General features: G+C 46.5%; 1 protein-coding gene across 4 annotated transcripts in view; it reads left to right on the top strand.

The window, feature by feature from the left end:
- Positions 1-14,609, top strand: part of EPPK1 (epiplakin 1) — a 263,841-nt gene that overhangs the window by 152,245 nt on the left and 96,987 nt on the right. For all 4 annotated transcript variants that reach the window (XM_068124604.2, XM_078783359.1, XM_078783361.1 and 1 more), the window contains one exon: positions 14,110-14,171. In XM_068124604.2, the coding sequence (XP_067980705.2) occupies positions 14,110-14,171 (62 nt within the window). The remainder of the gene's footprint in view (positions 1-14,109; positions 14,172-14,609) is intronic.

The following is a 14,609-nucleotide window of genomic DNA, read 5'->3' as shown; positions in this document are numbered from 1 at the left end:
CCATCGTGTTCTTGGTCACCTCTCTTACCAAGGCCCTTCTCCCCCGATTGCTCAGTTTGGCCGGCCGGCCAGCTCTCAGAAGAGTCCTGATTGTTCCAAACTTCTTCTATTTAAGAATTATGGAGGCCACTGTGCTCTTGGAACCTTCAATGCAGCAGAATTTTTTTGTAGGCTTCCCCAGATCTGTGCCTCGACACAATCCTGTCTCTGAGCTCTGCAGGCAGTTCCTTCGACCTCATGGCTTGGTTTTTGCTCTGATATGCATTGTCAGCTGTGAGACCTGATATAGACAGGTGTGTGCCTTTCCAAATCATGTCCAATCAATTGAATTTACCACAGGTGGACTCCAATCAAGGTGTAGAAACATCTCAAAGATGATCAACAGAAATGGGAGGCACTTGAGCTAAATTTCAAGTGTCATAGCAAAGGGTATGAATACTTATGTCAATGTGGTATTTCAGTTTTTTATTTTTAATAAATTTGTAAAACTTTCTAAAATCCTGTTTTCTCTTTGTCATTATGGGGTATTGAGTGTAGATTGATGAGGGGAAAATGAATTTAAACGATTTCAGCATAAGGCTGCAACATAACAAAATGTGAAAAAAGTGAAGGGGTCTGAATACTTTCTGAATGCACTGTACAATTGAAGATCACTGCTCACCTCCACTCAATTGTTCCTCTTTTTGTACTGTCTGTGATCCAACTTCCTCAGATCTTCACTCATTCTTCCCTCCAGGGCTGACCACCATCTCAGATAATCCCCCATCCAAAACCATGATCTTTTCTACTTCCCTTAACCCAATCCAAGCCCACGTCTTCCAGGTTTCCAGTATTTTCTTCCACTTCTGTGATTGAGAGTTTGTGGCTGTATCCATCTTGTTTGCCCTCTGTGTCCTCTCCTATCCCTAATTCTTCCCCACGGCAATATTTTCTCCACGTCTCCCTTTATTTTGTCCCTCGACTCTGCTGTTTGTGTTTCCCTCATCTTTCGACTGTTCCTTTTGCTATGTTATGTCCTGATCCATTCTATGTTCTAGCTCCTCCACGAACCTCAACTCTGCAAACAATAATGAGAAAAAAAAAAATCTACATGGGTACAAGCAGAATTTTTTTAAGGGTGGACGGCAGAGGGATGCCCTCCAGCTTCCACACTCCATGTAATTGAACCTGGGCTCTGAGTAGCGTGAGCCATCAGTTCAGATGAAAACGCTAAATAGGGTAACACCAAAAAGTATTTGTCCATTTGTATGTATTTTCACCTCTGTTATTACCGCGGAAGAGAGGGTGTTGCATTTGAGTCCATTTGTTTGCTTGTCTGTCTGTTTGTCCGCACAGAATAAATATGATTTTCTCTGTAACCGTTGGTCCGATTGACAGGATATTTTCACCATAGGTGCACCTCCTGTATAATTTTTAAATAATTATGACGTCATAGGTCACGTGGTATGGGTGTCATATTGGAAAAAACGAAAAACTTTGCACCTCTATGTCTGAAAGCGCTGCATAGAAAAATTGAGCCATGGCTCATTGTAAACTCTCCATGGGGAATAAAACATGTTAATGATGATGTCACAGGTGCCTCCATTATGACGTCATAATTCGACAAGTACAAAACTTCATCCGATCAAGATGACATTTCTTGAGTGTCATCTAGAGACGAATTGGTGCAGAAAAAAAAAATGATGATGTCATCAGTCACGTGGTTCGGCCGCCATATTTGTTTTAACACAAAAGCCTCAAAAAACATTAAAAACACGTCCGGGCGAGGGCCTGCAATCTCTGATCGCTCTTTCTTGTTTTTCTCTTGTGAATGACGTGTTCTTAACAGAGAATTTGTTGTGGAATAAGGCATGCAGATCCTCAATGTGCAGCAAGCAAGATCCTGTTGGCCATAATGACAACTGTGTTGATCCATCACAAATTGAGCATAAAGCATCTCGTATAATTATTGTTCTGACAAAATGAAATTGATCAATGCATGAAGTATCCTGGAAATGGTTGTGGTAACGCTGAAAGGAAAGGATGCAAAAAAGCAAAATGCTTTGTCACCGTGACGTCACTTCTGCAAACGTGAACTACTCCAGAATCCAATTATTGGGGTATTTTCTTTTTAAATCCTTGAGCTAATTTTGAGAGTCGTGACTTCCCTCCCAATGCAGGAAATTCGCCCATTGCTGGGAAAGATTTGTGACTCTGGCTGGAAAGTACGATGCAAAGGATGAACATTCGTGCTGAGATTCACTGGCGCAGGTGCATTCCTGCAAGGTCGTGGGAAAAACTCCCCTTCGTAGATACAAAGTGTCGAGCGAAATCTGATAATGTCGTCACAACAGTTATGACATTATCAGACTGTAACGTCTTCTTTTTTTTTCGTGCGTGAGAAGTCTCTCTTGTAACGTTGGTAGTTTCATCAATTAAATCGATGCAATGAGGAGGTTTCGTCATATTTAAGTCTATTTTCGAGCAAAACTCACTGAATCAACAACACTCCACCTATCTCAAACGCCATTGGAACTTTAATTGGTCATTCGAGCTAAGGTTGCAAGAAATGGTGGAGTCGAGGGTTTCTAATTGGTATGCACGTCGAGTGAAGTCGAACGGGACAGGGATAGAAAGGGTGGAGAAGGGTACAGCGGGAGGTGCCGTGTAGTGCTGAACCAGAGCACCGCATTGCGATGTGAGGAGCGAGACGAGCCTTATCCATTAGGATATCGGTGCATCGCACCCCAGAGGACGCTCCTTTATCTCTGTACCGCTCGGGTGGGGCGAGGAAAAGTGCCTTCTTTCCGTATCTTTACGTATACCGAGCTCTTTTAAAAGCGGAGCGAGATGCGAGTGAGGGCCGCACTGCCATCGATTCTCCACGACTGGTGACGCCCTGAGGCGATCTCTCTCATTTTCTGACCGAACATCCTTTGTGCGCATAGGCGCAACAGCCGCATTGAGGAGGCCACGGCCATGGCCTCGAAGCGTTATGGCAGGAAGAGGGTGTACAGGGGAATCGAGTCGTTGGAGCTCAGAAGAGGTAATGTATCGGTGATGCGCGCGAAAAGTCCGGTCTGCCTTGCTCTAGTGATGTTGTGGGTGGTTCGAGTGCAGCCACCCGGCTGCTGGTTGCATCATTTTCTGTGGGCGCGTCTGCCGCTGATGCAATGCCTCTCTGAATGAATGAATAACGTTTTAAGGCCATTTTTCCCCGCTTGAGCTAGGGGATCTAGAGCTAGGGCATCCAATGCAATTTTCCCCCGTTTTCCCCACTAGAGCTAGAGCATCCAATGCAATTTTCCCCCGTTTTCCCCATTAGAGCTAGGGCATCCAATGCAATTTTTCCCCGCTTTCCCCACTAGATTTTTCCCAGCTACAGCTAGGGCATCAAATGCAATTTTTCCCCGCTAGAGCTAGGGCATCCAATGCAATTTTTCCCCGCTAGAGCTCGGGCATCAAATGCAATTTTTCCCCGCTAGAGCTAGGGCATCCAATGCAATTTTTCCCCGCTAGAGCTCGGGCATCAAATGCAATTTTTCCCCGCTAGAGCTAGGGCATCCAATGCAATTTTTCCCCGCTAGAGCTAGGGCATCCAATGCAATTTTTCCCCGCTAGAGCTAGGGCATCCAATGCAATTTTTCCCCGCTAGAGCTCGGGCATCAAATGCAATTTTTCCCCGCTAGAGCTAAGGCATCCAATGCAATTTTTCCCCGCTAGAGCTCGGGCATCAAATGCAATTTTTCCCCGCTTTCCCCACGAGGTTTTTCCCTGCTAGAACGAGGGCATCCAATGCAATTTTTCCCCGCTTTCCTCACTAAATTTTTCCCTGCTAGAGCTAGGGCATCCAATGCAATTTTTCCCCGCTTTCCCCACTAAATTTTTCCCTGCTAGAACTAGGGCATCCAATGCAATTTTTCCCCACTAGAGCTAGGGCATCCAATGCAATTTTTCCCCGCTTTCCCCACTAAAATTTTCCCTGCTAGAACTAGGGCATCCAATGCAATTTTTCCCCACTAGAGCTAGGGCATCCAATGCAATTTTTCCCCGCTTTCCCCACTAAATTTTTCCCTGCTAGAGCTAGGGCATCCAATGCAATTTTTCCCCGCTTTCCCCACTAAATTTTTCCCTGCTAGAGCTAGGGCATCCAATGCAATTTTTCCCCGCTTTCCCCACTAAATTTTTCCCTGCTAGAACTAGGGCATCCAATGCAATTTTTCCCCACTAGAGCTAAGGCATCCAATGCAATTTTTCCCCACTTTCCCCTCTAGGTTTTTCCCTGCTAGAGCTAGGGGGCTTAGAGCTAGGGCATCCAATGCAATTTTTCCCCGCTACGGTTAGCCTTGCGGGCCCCATGACAATCATGGTTCCCTGTTTTGAGGCAATGTTTTTATGGCCGGATGCCCTTCCTGACGCCAACCCTCTTACGATGCGCAGGGAAAATACCGCAACCTATTCTAAATCGGGGTACCCACCGGGATCATTCATCCCAGCAAGCCGGTACTCAAATTTGCCGACCTCGGAAGGATGACAGGCTGAGTCGACCCCACCCGGTGTTAATTCAACGGGTTTCGAACTCAGGACCTTAGGATCCCAAGCCCACACCCAAGTAACCATTAGGCCAACACCAGGAGATAACATGATGTTGTAAGGAGTCCTATGGTCCCTTGATGTCAAACGATGCGCATTTTTTAAATGGTATTGCGATTATTAGGATTATTATTTTGACAATATTCTGCTGTTACTATAGATAAAGGTCCACAAATTGGTCCTACTGATTATAATTGCATCCTATTGCTGAAAATCACTTTATGAGTATTTCGTCCAACAATTTTGCTCATCAGCACAAAAACCATTCACCTTACGAGGATGTGTCTGCATTCCTCGTAATAATGGTTGTTATCCATGCAGTTGGGATTTTCCTTTAACTCAATCCCTGCATCCAATGGAAAATCCAGATCGCACACAATTCAATAAGGCAGCAAACATCATGTGATTATGAAATCTGTTTCGCGACAAATTTCAAGCATTATATATTTATTTGTGCACAATATTTCTCAAACGCCATTTGAGAGCCTTTTTTGCTCCATAAAGTGCGATTATATGACATTTGTCAATGGTGTGCGGAAATTCCGAAATTAAAGGGTTAATAAAGCGTGCGATGCACCATAATCTTCGGTGCGAAAGGAATGATATGTTATAATCATCGTCCTTTATCATCATTATTTGTATAGTTGATTGATTGTGCACCGCCTCATAAAGGGATGACAAAGCAGATGCTGTTGTCATGGAAACTCCTGCTCTAGTCCTTCGTCGCATACGCCCTATTCGCTGGAGAGGTTTAACCTGTGGTTGCTGCTATACTATTGACCACCGAGTAAGGTGTTATATACCTTATGGCTTACAGGGTGGTCCCATATATGTCTCAAATGATTACACCCATTATTTTTTTAACCCTCTTGAAATTTGATGCCGCAACACCTGTACACCTGCCCCACCTTTCGTACACTCCTCAACTTGTCTGTCAGACCACCTAAGGTGAAAAGTTTATTTTCCCAACACGATATGCATATTTTTAAAGGTGGCAAAGGCACAGTATTCATTTTAAATGTGGCGCAGGTATTCCGAATTTGTTCTCAGGTCGTTGGCAAATGGCTGCCATTGTTTTCTTTGCGGCCTCTGGTGAGCCCAAGTGCTCACTGCCACGTGTTGTCTCACAATTTACTCACCGGTGTCTGTCATAGTGGCCTACCTGTTATGCAACCATGCACAAAGTGATTTGCTCTCAGGGCGTAACAACACCTGGACCACCCTGTACATTATGTTTTTCTGTACTAGGCCTGAGGTTTCCTGAGGCCTGAGGTTTCCTGTGTTCCTCATAAAGCAAAACTCACTTCCTTCAACTTTAACTCTGGCTCTCTGCTTTACCTTATTGCAGTGATGACGTGCATCGACGTCAGCCAATCGGTGACGTTCATGTGGTGAGCCAATTAACGTCCATGTTTGAGCATAAATTGCTTCGTTCTTTGATTTCCACTATCCTTGCATTTGCCTCGAATAGTCCAAGATAAAAAGCTTTGGCACGTCTCTGTTTTCAGCTATCTTTACCTTACAATTAATTCTACAAAAGCGTTTTAACCCTTGGATGCAGTGATTGGGCCTCGGAGGCCCACAAGGTTTTTTTTTGTTGCAAAAACTATGCTGTACAATTTATTTTTGGAATGAGCCTCATTTTCACCGACTTTCATGTTGTTACACAAAATTCAGTGACATTAAAATAAAAAAAATTCATTCAGGCTCGTGGGAAAATTTTCATTCTTCACTTATAACCCGAAAATCTGACACGAATGCAGGCCTGGGGCCTTCGAGGCCCCGCATAAATGTTGTTGTACTACTATGTTATATCTGCACATCGGATTTTTATGTGAAAAAAATAATAATATTTTTTCACATAAAACGGCTTTTTTGCGCGCAAAAAAAATTATTTTGCTATTTTCGGAGAAAAAAAATATTTCGCCCTTTTTCGGGAAAAATAAAATAAAATGCCCTTTTTGGTCGAAAATGTCTGGCAACGCTAAAAAAAATTAGGGAATTTTTCGAAATTTTAAACTGCGATCAAAATTTTTAACTGCGCTCGAAATGTTTAACTGCGATCGATCTCAAAAACAAAACGTTGCGTCCACTTGCGTGCGTTGCGTCCCCAGCGTGTACAGCAGGGAGGCGGTGTACTACAGTGAGAGAGTGTACACAAAGTGTGAACAAGTCTCCTATCAAGATGAGTGCTGCTCTTCGTGACAAGTGGCTGAAGGAATTCAACGCTGGCGGCGATGGGGCCACCTTCAAGTACGTGTCGAGTGACACGGCTTTCTGTCGAGCTTGTGAAGACTTTCCGGGCGAAGCAGAAGTCTGAGCTGGCCCAACATGTCCGAGGAGACCGCCACAAGAGCAACTTGGACTTGAAGAAGAAGAGGACAGTCACGCAAGCCACCATGGAGGACTTTGGTGGCGGAAAGAGGCACAAGTGCGACGTCGTGGCTCAGGAGCTGTGCCAGGCCATGCTGGCCGCTGGCATCCCATGGTCGAAATTGGAAAACCCTGCCCTCCGGTCGTTCCTGGAGAAGCACATCACTCTCCAGATCCCCGATGAAAGCTGGATTCGAAAGCACTACCTCGACAAGTGCTACGACGAGGCCTTGGCGGGGATCCGTGCCGACCTCGGACAGCAGCCCATCTGGCTGTCCGTCGACGAGACGACCGATTCGGCAGGTCGATATGTGGCCAACATCATCGCGGGACGCTTGTCCAAGGAGGGGTACTTTCGTCCCCACCTCGTCCAGTGCATGTTTCTGGAGAAGACCAACTCCGGGGAGATCGTGCGCGCAGTCAATGACACGCTGCGCTATCTTTGGCCTGATTTCAAGCCGGAGTGCCTCAAGGTCCTCGTCAGCGACGCCGCGGCCTATATGATCAAGGCCGGCCATGCCCTGAAGGAACTCTTCCCGGACTTGCTGCATGTGACTTGCATTGCCCACGCGCTCCACCGTGTCTGCGAGACAGTCCGAGAAATGTTCAAGGACGTCAACGACCTGATTGCCATGACGAAGAAGGTGTTCGTCAAAGCCCCGTCGCGTGTTGTCCTTTGGAAGGAGCAGCAGCCCAATCTTTCTCTCCCCCCGGAGCCCATTCTGACTCAGTGGGGGACGTGGATCGACGCCGTGGTGTTTTACGCCGAGCACTTCGAGGCCGTCAAGGACATTGTGGACCAGCTGAACGATGACGACGCGATGGCAATCCGGAGTGCCAAGGACCTGTTCGGAAAGGCGGACATCAAGCTCAGTTTGGTCTTCTTAAATGCCCACGTGTCGTTCATCCCGAAGATCCTTAAGCAGCTGGAGGAGGCCGGCATGGAGCTGGCCAAGGCGTTCCAGCTCCTTGATCAGGCCAAAGAGGAGCTCGAAAAGATCCGAGGCTGCCGTAAGGAGATCCTGCTCACCAAGTTCAAGGCGGTGCTGCAGCGCAATCCCGACATTGGTGTGCTGAGGACAGTGGCTTTGATCCTGGATGGAGATCAGCACGGATCTGAGGTTGGTGTGCCGGCTGGAGTCAAGCTTGCCGACATCCCCCTCTTGAGGTACTGCCCCATCGTCAGCGTCGACGTCGAAAGGTCCTTCTCCGTCTACAGAAACGTCCTCACCGACCGCCGACACCGCCTCACCAAGGAGAACATTACCAAGATAATGATTTCAAACACCTACTTTAACCGTTCCTAAAAGGGTCTTGTCAATTTCTTCTAGTCCTCAACTTATCAAACAATGCGGTTGCAATAAAGGAACCTGAACGTCATTTTTTACCTGTTTACTAGCCCAGAGTGCTTAATGTTGTGCAGGAAAAAGCTTACCATTTTTTGTTCTTTTTTTGACTGATTTCTGAAAAACTTGGTAATAATAAAAAATGAATAAAACGGGGGAAAAAAATATTTCGGGATTTTTTCACATAAAAAAAAAAAATTCCCGCTTTTCAAAACATAAAAGGCCTATTTTCTTAACATAAAAATCCGTAGTCTAGACTTATATCATTATTTTCTTGATATGAGCCTCATTATATGCTCTTATAACTTGGTTACAAATAATTCAGTGACAAAAATATGAAAATTAAAAAACTTTACACGAATACATTCGAGGCCCAATGGCTGCATTGGTGTAGGATTTTTGACAGTTGTGGACATATACATTCTAAATAAAAGGATTAGTGAATCATATTTTTTGATCAAATACTCCTCCATGAGCCTCAACTTTTAAGAGAGAAAAAGTTGAAAAACCAAGAACAAAAAATTTTTTTTGCAAAAAAAGGAAAAAAGATTCATTACTTGTATGGGATTCTTCCAACTAATAGGATCAATGATGCACATTTTCTGAGCAAATACACATCCATGAGCATCGACTTGGATTGAAAAAGGATATGAAAGAAAAAAACCTCTAAAAAAACCAAAAAAAAACCATTACACGAATACATCCGCTGGGCCTCCAAAGCCCAATGGCTGCGTTTATGTAGGATTTTTGACGCCTGCATCTAAGAGTTAAGGAGCCTTGTTTTTCATCCACATTCTAGAACATCCATATGATTAAATATTGTCATGCGACTCCCGGTTAACACCAGAGTCACGGATAGCCTAAAGCCCTAAACGGTCTTATTCGGAGGCAACAACCCAAACACGGATTGTATTTTATGTCGCACAGGAGGGAAAAGGAAAATGGAGGCTGCGGAAGCGCTTAACTGCGAAATGGTGATCCTGTCGGGGAAATCAACTTAAGCGGGCTCAGGTGCACAGGGAATATAAAAATAATATAAGGGTTTATTAACAAGGATAGTGGGACAGGAAAACCGCAATGATAATCAACTAATGGCCTAAGTTGGGACGTCCCCACACGACAGATCTCAACCACAGATGAGGGAATATGAATACGAAAATAACACGTCTCGTGTACAGTGTAAACGCGGAGCTCGGCCTTATCTGTCTGTAGTCTTGTATGGTTTGCCGTTCAACACGGCTCCGTTCGGCGTCCCACGCGGCCCTCTCCGACCGCCTCCGAGCACCACCAGGCATCACTCCAAGCTCCGATCATTTGTACAAGAGGTAGGCCCCGCTCCAAGCTCCGATCCTCTCGCCGCCCACGAGGTCTGTGCACCAAGCACCACGCGTCCAACGCAGGCCCGCGAGCTCCACATAAGGTCGACCATCAACTCGAGCACGAACACAGAACGACGAAGAACGGCAAAAAGGAGAAGAGAGCGCAAGTCCACTGCACGCCAAGTGCCGCTTCGAGCCAAGTCCAAGCCAACGAAGCAACGCTCTCACAACTCTATGCCAGTGCAAACGCAACTGCTCGCCAACTCACTCACTCCACTGCATCTCAAGACTCACTGCCAGAAGCAACTGCCAAAATGGCGTTCGGCGCTCGCTAATATCTGCTGGCCGGTGACGTCAGCCTTGGCGCGCTGCCAACCAATCATTCCCTTCCACCGAACCTCCCAGCTTCGCTCAGGCCCACGCCCATCGCGCCTCCCAAACTCGCTCCCTACTCTGTGGTCATAGCGCGTGCTATTCGAGGTGGACAGGCCCGCCGGAGGTGTCGGTGGCGGTGGCCATTATCGGCGGTGTCCCGGCCTGGTTTCCTTTTGCCGGTTCTCTTTCACAGTCATGTCAGGGAAGGGCGTTATTTAGTGTTGCAATAAAGATCCCAACTATGTGTCTAAGTGGTGTGCAGTGCCAAAAGAGCCAAAGGTTTGGCTGACCAGGTGTGGACACACAGGGGTTTATTCTTAATCCCTACACTACTTATCACTCGAACCTCCTGGTAGATTCACAAGTATACATCTTAACCCGACAAACGCCTACGCATACTAACTTAAAGGTACATAGTGGGTTCTAGCTATCGCGACATCTCAAAGAATGTTACCTATTCAGATCCAGCTGCTGTACATATTGCTCTACCCCCCCCCCCCCCCCCCCCACGACGTAACAATATTTTATTACATTTGCATTGCTCTTCTTCAGGTAAAGTTGGTATTGGGTCTCCTAATTTTTATGTATTAAAATATTTGGAAGCGGCTGATTTGAGGCAATTTTCATCCTGATTTTTTTTTTTTTTTTTGGATAGAGTCGAGGCTCGTGAAAGAGCGAACATTTATCAAACAAACAAATCAAACAAACAAGCAAACAAAGTATATAAAAAGGGGAGCGGTCGACAAGATGGGGAGAGAAGGGGAGGAAGCACACAAACACAACATTTGAGAGCAGGGACATCGGGAGATGTGTGGGAGGGAGAGGGCCTGGGGGGAGGCAGGATAGGTATAAAACGCAAGGACACCAAGGACTTCCAGGAAAGAAGTCGGCACCTCAAAAAAGTGGATTTGGGGTGAAATTAGCGGGGGTAGGAAAGATCAAGGTTTTGGATTGGGGAAGATAAGAGATGGTGGTGAACAGCCGTTTTAAAGACCTGGAGGGAGGAGTGGGATTGAAGAGAGTGAGGGAGTTTGTTCCAGAGGCGGGAGAAAAGAGGAATGAAGGAGTGAAGGTGAGCAGAGAGTCTTGATTTTGGCAGTTTTACCATACGAGGGTTGCAGGCAGATCTTGTGCAACCTGTAGGAATATTTGGGGGACAGAGCCCAGAGAGAGCTGGGGGAGCAAGGCCGGAGAGGAGTCGGTAGAAGACGGAAAGACCACCAACCTGCCTGTGGTGAGTAAGTGAAAGGCCCTCGGAGATAGCGTCATCGCAGGAGATTCCAATGATTCTGGTGTGAGGCAGGAGCACCAGCCCAGAGGGGAGAGCAGTACTCCATTGAGCTGCAGATGAAAGCCTTGTATGTGGTGAGGAGCTCAGGTGTGCCAAGGAAGGACTTCGCACGACGGAGGATGCCCAGTCGGCGACTGGCTTTGGAGGCCAGCTTGGAAATGTGGTTTTCCCAGGAAAGATCATGGCAGATAGTGAGACCCAAAAGCTTGAGTGACAGAACTTCTTGGAGAGGATTATTCAGAAAGTAGATGGGAGGGTTGTCCAGTCGGTCTTTTCGGAGAGACATCGTAAGAGTGTGAGATTTGTCAGGATTGAAAGACATGTTCCACTTGTTTGCCCATGCTGTGATTTTGTCCAGGTCTGCAGAGAGTGAGCAGGCTGCAGACTGCCAATCTGAGGGATGAGGAATGGAGCGGCAGAGAGTGGAGTCATCAGCAAAGAGATAGAGAGGATTTTCAAGAGAGTCAGAGAGATCATTGATGAAGACCAGAAAAAGCACAGGGCCCAGAACACTGCCTTGGGGAACTCCAGCCTGAACAGGAAGAGCAGAGGAGAGAAACCCATTCAGGGCCACACGTTGACTATGACTAGAGAGGAAGTCCGCCAGCCATGCGTGGAGATTTCCATGGATACCAAAGGAGAAGAGTTTGGTGAGCAGAGCGGGGTGCCAGACCGTATCGAAGGCACGTGATATGTCGGGGGAGACAGCTCTAATTTCCTGTTTGGCATTGAGGACCTCCATCCATTGTTGAGACAGCAGAAGCAGCATGTCCAGAGTAGAGTGACCTGGTCTGAAACCAAATTGCTGATCAGAGATCAAGCCATTGGAGAAGAGGAAAGATTTCATATCCGAAGCAATGATGGATTCCATGACTTTGCTGATAATTGGGAGAAGGCTGATTGGTCTGTAGTTGCTAGGATCTGTTTTTGCACCTTTTTTGTGCAAAGTGGTGATGTTGGCTGATTTCCAAGCAGATGGCAGTTGACCTTGAGCAAAAGAGAGGGTGAAGAGAACAGAGAGAGGGAGTGAAAGAGCGGAAGAACAGGATTTTAGGACCCGTGGGCTGATGCCGTCAGGTCCAGTTGCAGAATCAGAGTCGAGGGTTGACAGAAACTTTTCCACCTTGTCAGGAGGAAAGGACACGGAGTCCAGGAGCAGCTGGGTACAACTGGGTACGGTGGGTACAGAGAGGGATGGGTTTGGGACACAAGATTTAGAGGCAAACACAGAGTTGAGGCATTCAGCTTTTTCACGTGTGGAGTCAGCTGTGTAGCCGTTTGAGGTAAGGGAGGGGATGGAGGGGGAACAAACACCAGAAACAGATTTGACCAGACGCCACCAGGATTTGGAAGAGGGAGACAGATAAGAGAGTTCGGTCGTGAGAACGGAGAGATATTGTTTCCTGGCTCTCCTGAGGGTGGACACACACTTGTTTCGGGCTTTGTGAAAGGAAATGAGATTTCCTTCCGTTGGATTTGCTTTCCAGGAGACGAAGGCAAGTTGTTTCTGGGCAACAGCCTCACCACAAGATTCCGTGTACCATGGACGGGAGGAAGGGTATGATAACTGAAGACGAGATGGGATAAATCTGTGCATGAGAGAGAGCAATTTACTTTGGAAGAATTCCCAGGATGAGTTGATGTCAGAGGTGGTAGAGATGGGAGACCAGTCCAGATGATTGATGGCTGCTTGAAGACTGTGCCAGTTGGCCTGAGTGAAATGCCAGACTCGTCGACACTGAGGAGGCTCTCTGAGAATGGTCAGAGAGATGTCCACTTTAACAAGGACATGATCAGATGAGCCGATTTTTACAGAAGAAGAGCAGCAGACATTTTCAGGGAAGTTAGTCATAACCAAGTCCAGAAGAGAAGATGCTCCGTTGACTGAGATCCGGGTCGGGAAATTGACAGATTGTGTCAGTCCCAGTGAGTCGCAGAAGTCCTTTGCTGAGGAGCCATGGCTGGTGAGAGAGGTACCCACACCCAGCCAACTGGCATGGTGACAATTGAAATCACCACATATGAGGAAGAGAGAGTTGGGATGAGTAGATAGAAGTTGGTCCATATTATCAGACAGCGAGATGTAGATGGAGTCATCACTGTTTGGTGGACGGTACAACACACATGTGAACAACAGGTGGGAGCGAAGGGGAAGCCATATCCAGAGGTATTCCTGGGGGTGAGTTGGAGAGAGGGCAGTGCAGGGCGAGTGAGGAAGAGAGTTTTTGATAAAGATAGCAACCCCACCTCCAGGACGAGGCTCAGGTCTATCATACCGGAGGAGGGAGTAACCCGGGAGAGATACTAAGGAATCAGAGACGTCATGAAGGAGGAAAGTTTCTGTTGAGCAGATCACGTCTGGTTTGTCAGAAGCAACCTGTATGAACCTGATTATACGTAATAGCATTACATTGTGCATACGTATAGAGAAAGTGAGGAGCTATCGATCATAGAGGGACAAAATTGATGAAAATATTATTTGGGAAAATGAAGGGAAAAGGGTGAAAAGGAAGGGGGAAGTGTATTGAAAAGTCGAAGGAAAAGCCAATGAGGTTTGGAAGAGATTGGAGTATTGGGGTGGAGTGGTAGGGAGGGTGGGGATGGTGTATGGAGCATAGGGTTAATGTATGGGGTTTCAAACTCCGCTATATTCCTTATGTAATATGTAGATCGTCCATATTTGAGAATTAGAAGCTCGCATCCTGCTGAGCCATTGTATCTTGGACTGGCATTGTGAGCAAAGTGCGGAATGAGAACCAGATGTTCCACCTGCTCCGTTTGCACATGTCTGAAGTGCTCGAGTACTGATTTCGCCCCTTTTTCTGGTCCCCAGATGAGCGAGAACGGGTGCAGAAGAAAACCTTCACCAAGTGGGTGAATTCGCATCTCAGTAAGGTAAAATGATCATTCACTTTTGTCTGCAATAGCAGCACAGGCCTACATTGATCAGTGCAGTAATATTGTGTGCCGATTTTTGAACAATGCCACCAATGACCGACTGTTGGAGAGTGGTCATCATTTCAGATAAGCCTATTGTGATTTAGGAACAAAAAACAGAACCAAATAGTGGGTTGAGAAAAAATATAATGATCCTGAGCTGACCCGGATTGACCGGCTGCAGCAGAGGTCATAACAGGTAGGAGCCGCCATTAGGAGAGGTTCTGGCCAGAAAAGGGTCGAAAGCCCAATGGGGATCAGAGTCCAGCTGATGATCCATAAAATTAGTCAGTCATTTACAAATTCCTCGACTTCTTACTTTCGGCATTCAACTATTCTGGGGTTTGCTGCATTAGATTAGATAGTTGAGTATATAGAGTGTTGTAGAATTAATGT

This window comes from Myxine glutinosa, chromosome 8 (genome assembly GCF_964187855.1).
Source record: "Myxine glutinosa chromosome 8, kmMyxGlut1.1, whole genome shotgun sequence".
In the NCBI taxonomy this organism is placed as follows: Eukaryota; Metazoa; Chordata; class Myxini; order Myxiniformes; family Myxinidae; genus Myxine; species Myxine glutinosa.
This window is presented reverse-complemented; position numbering and strand designations above follow the sequence as displayed.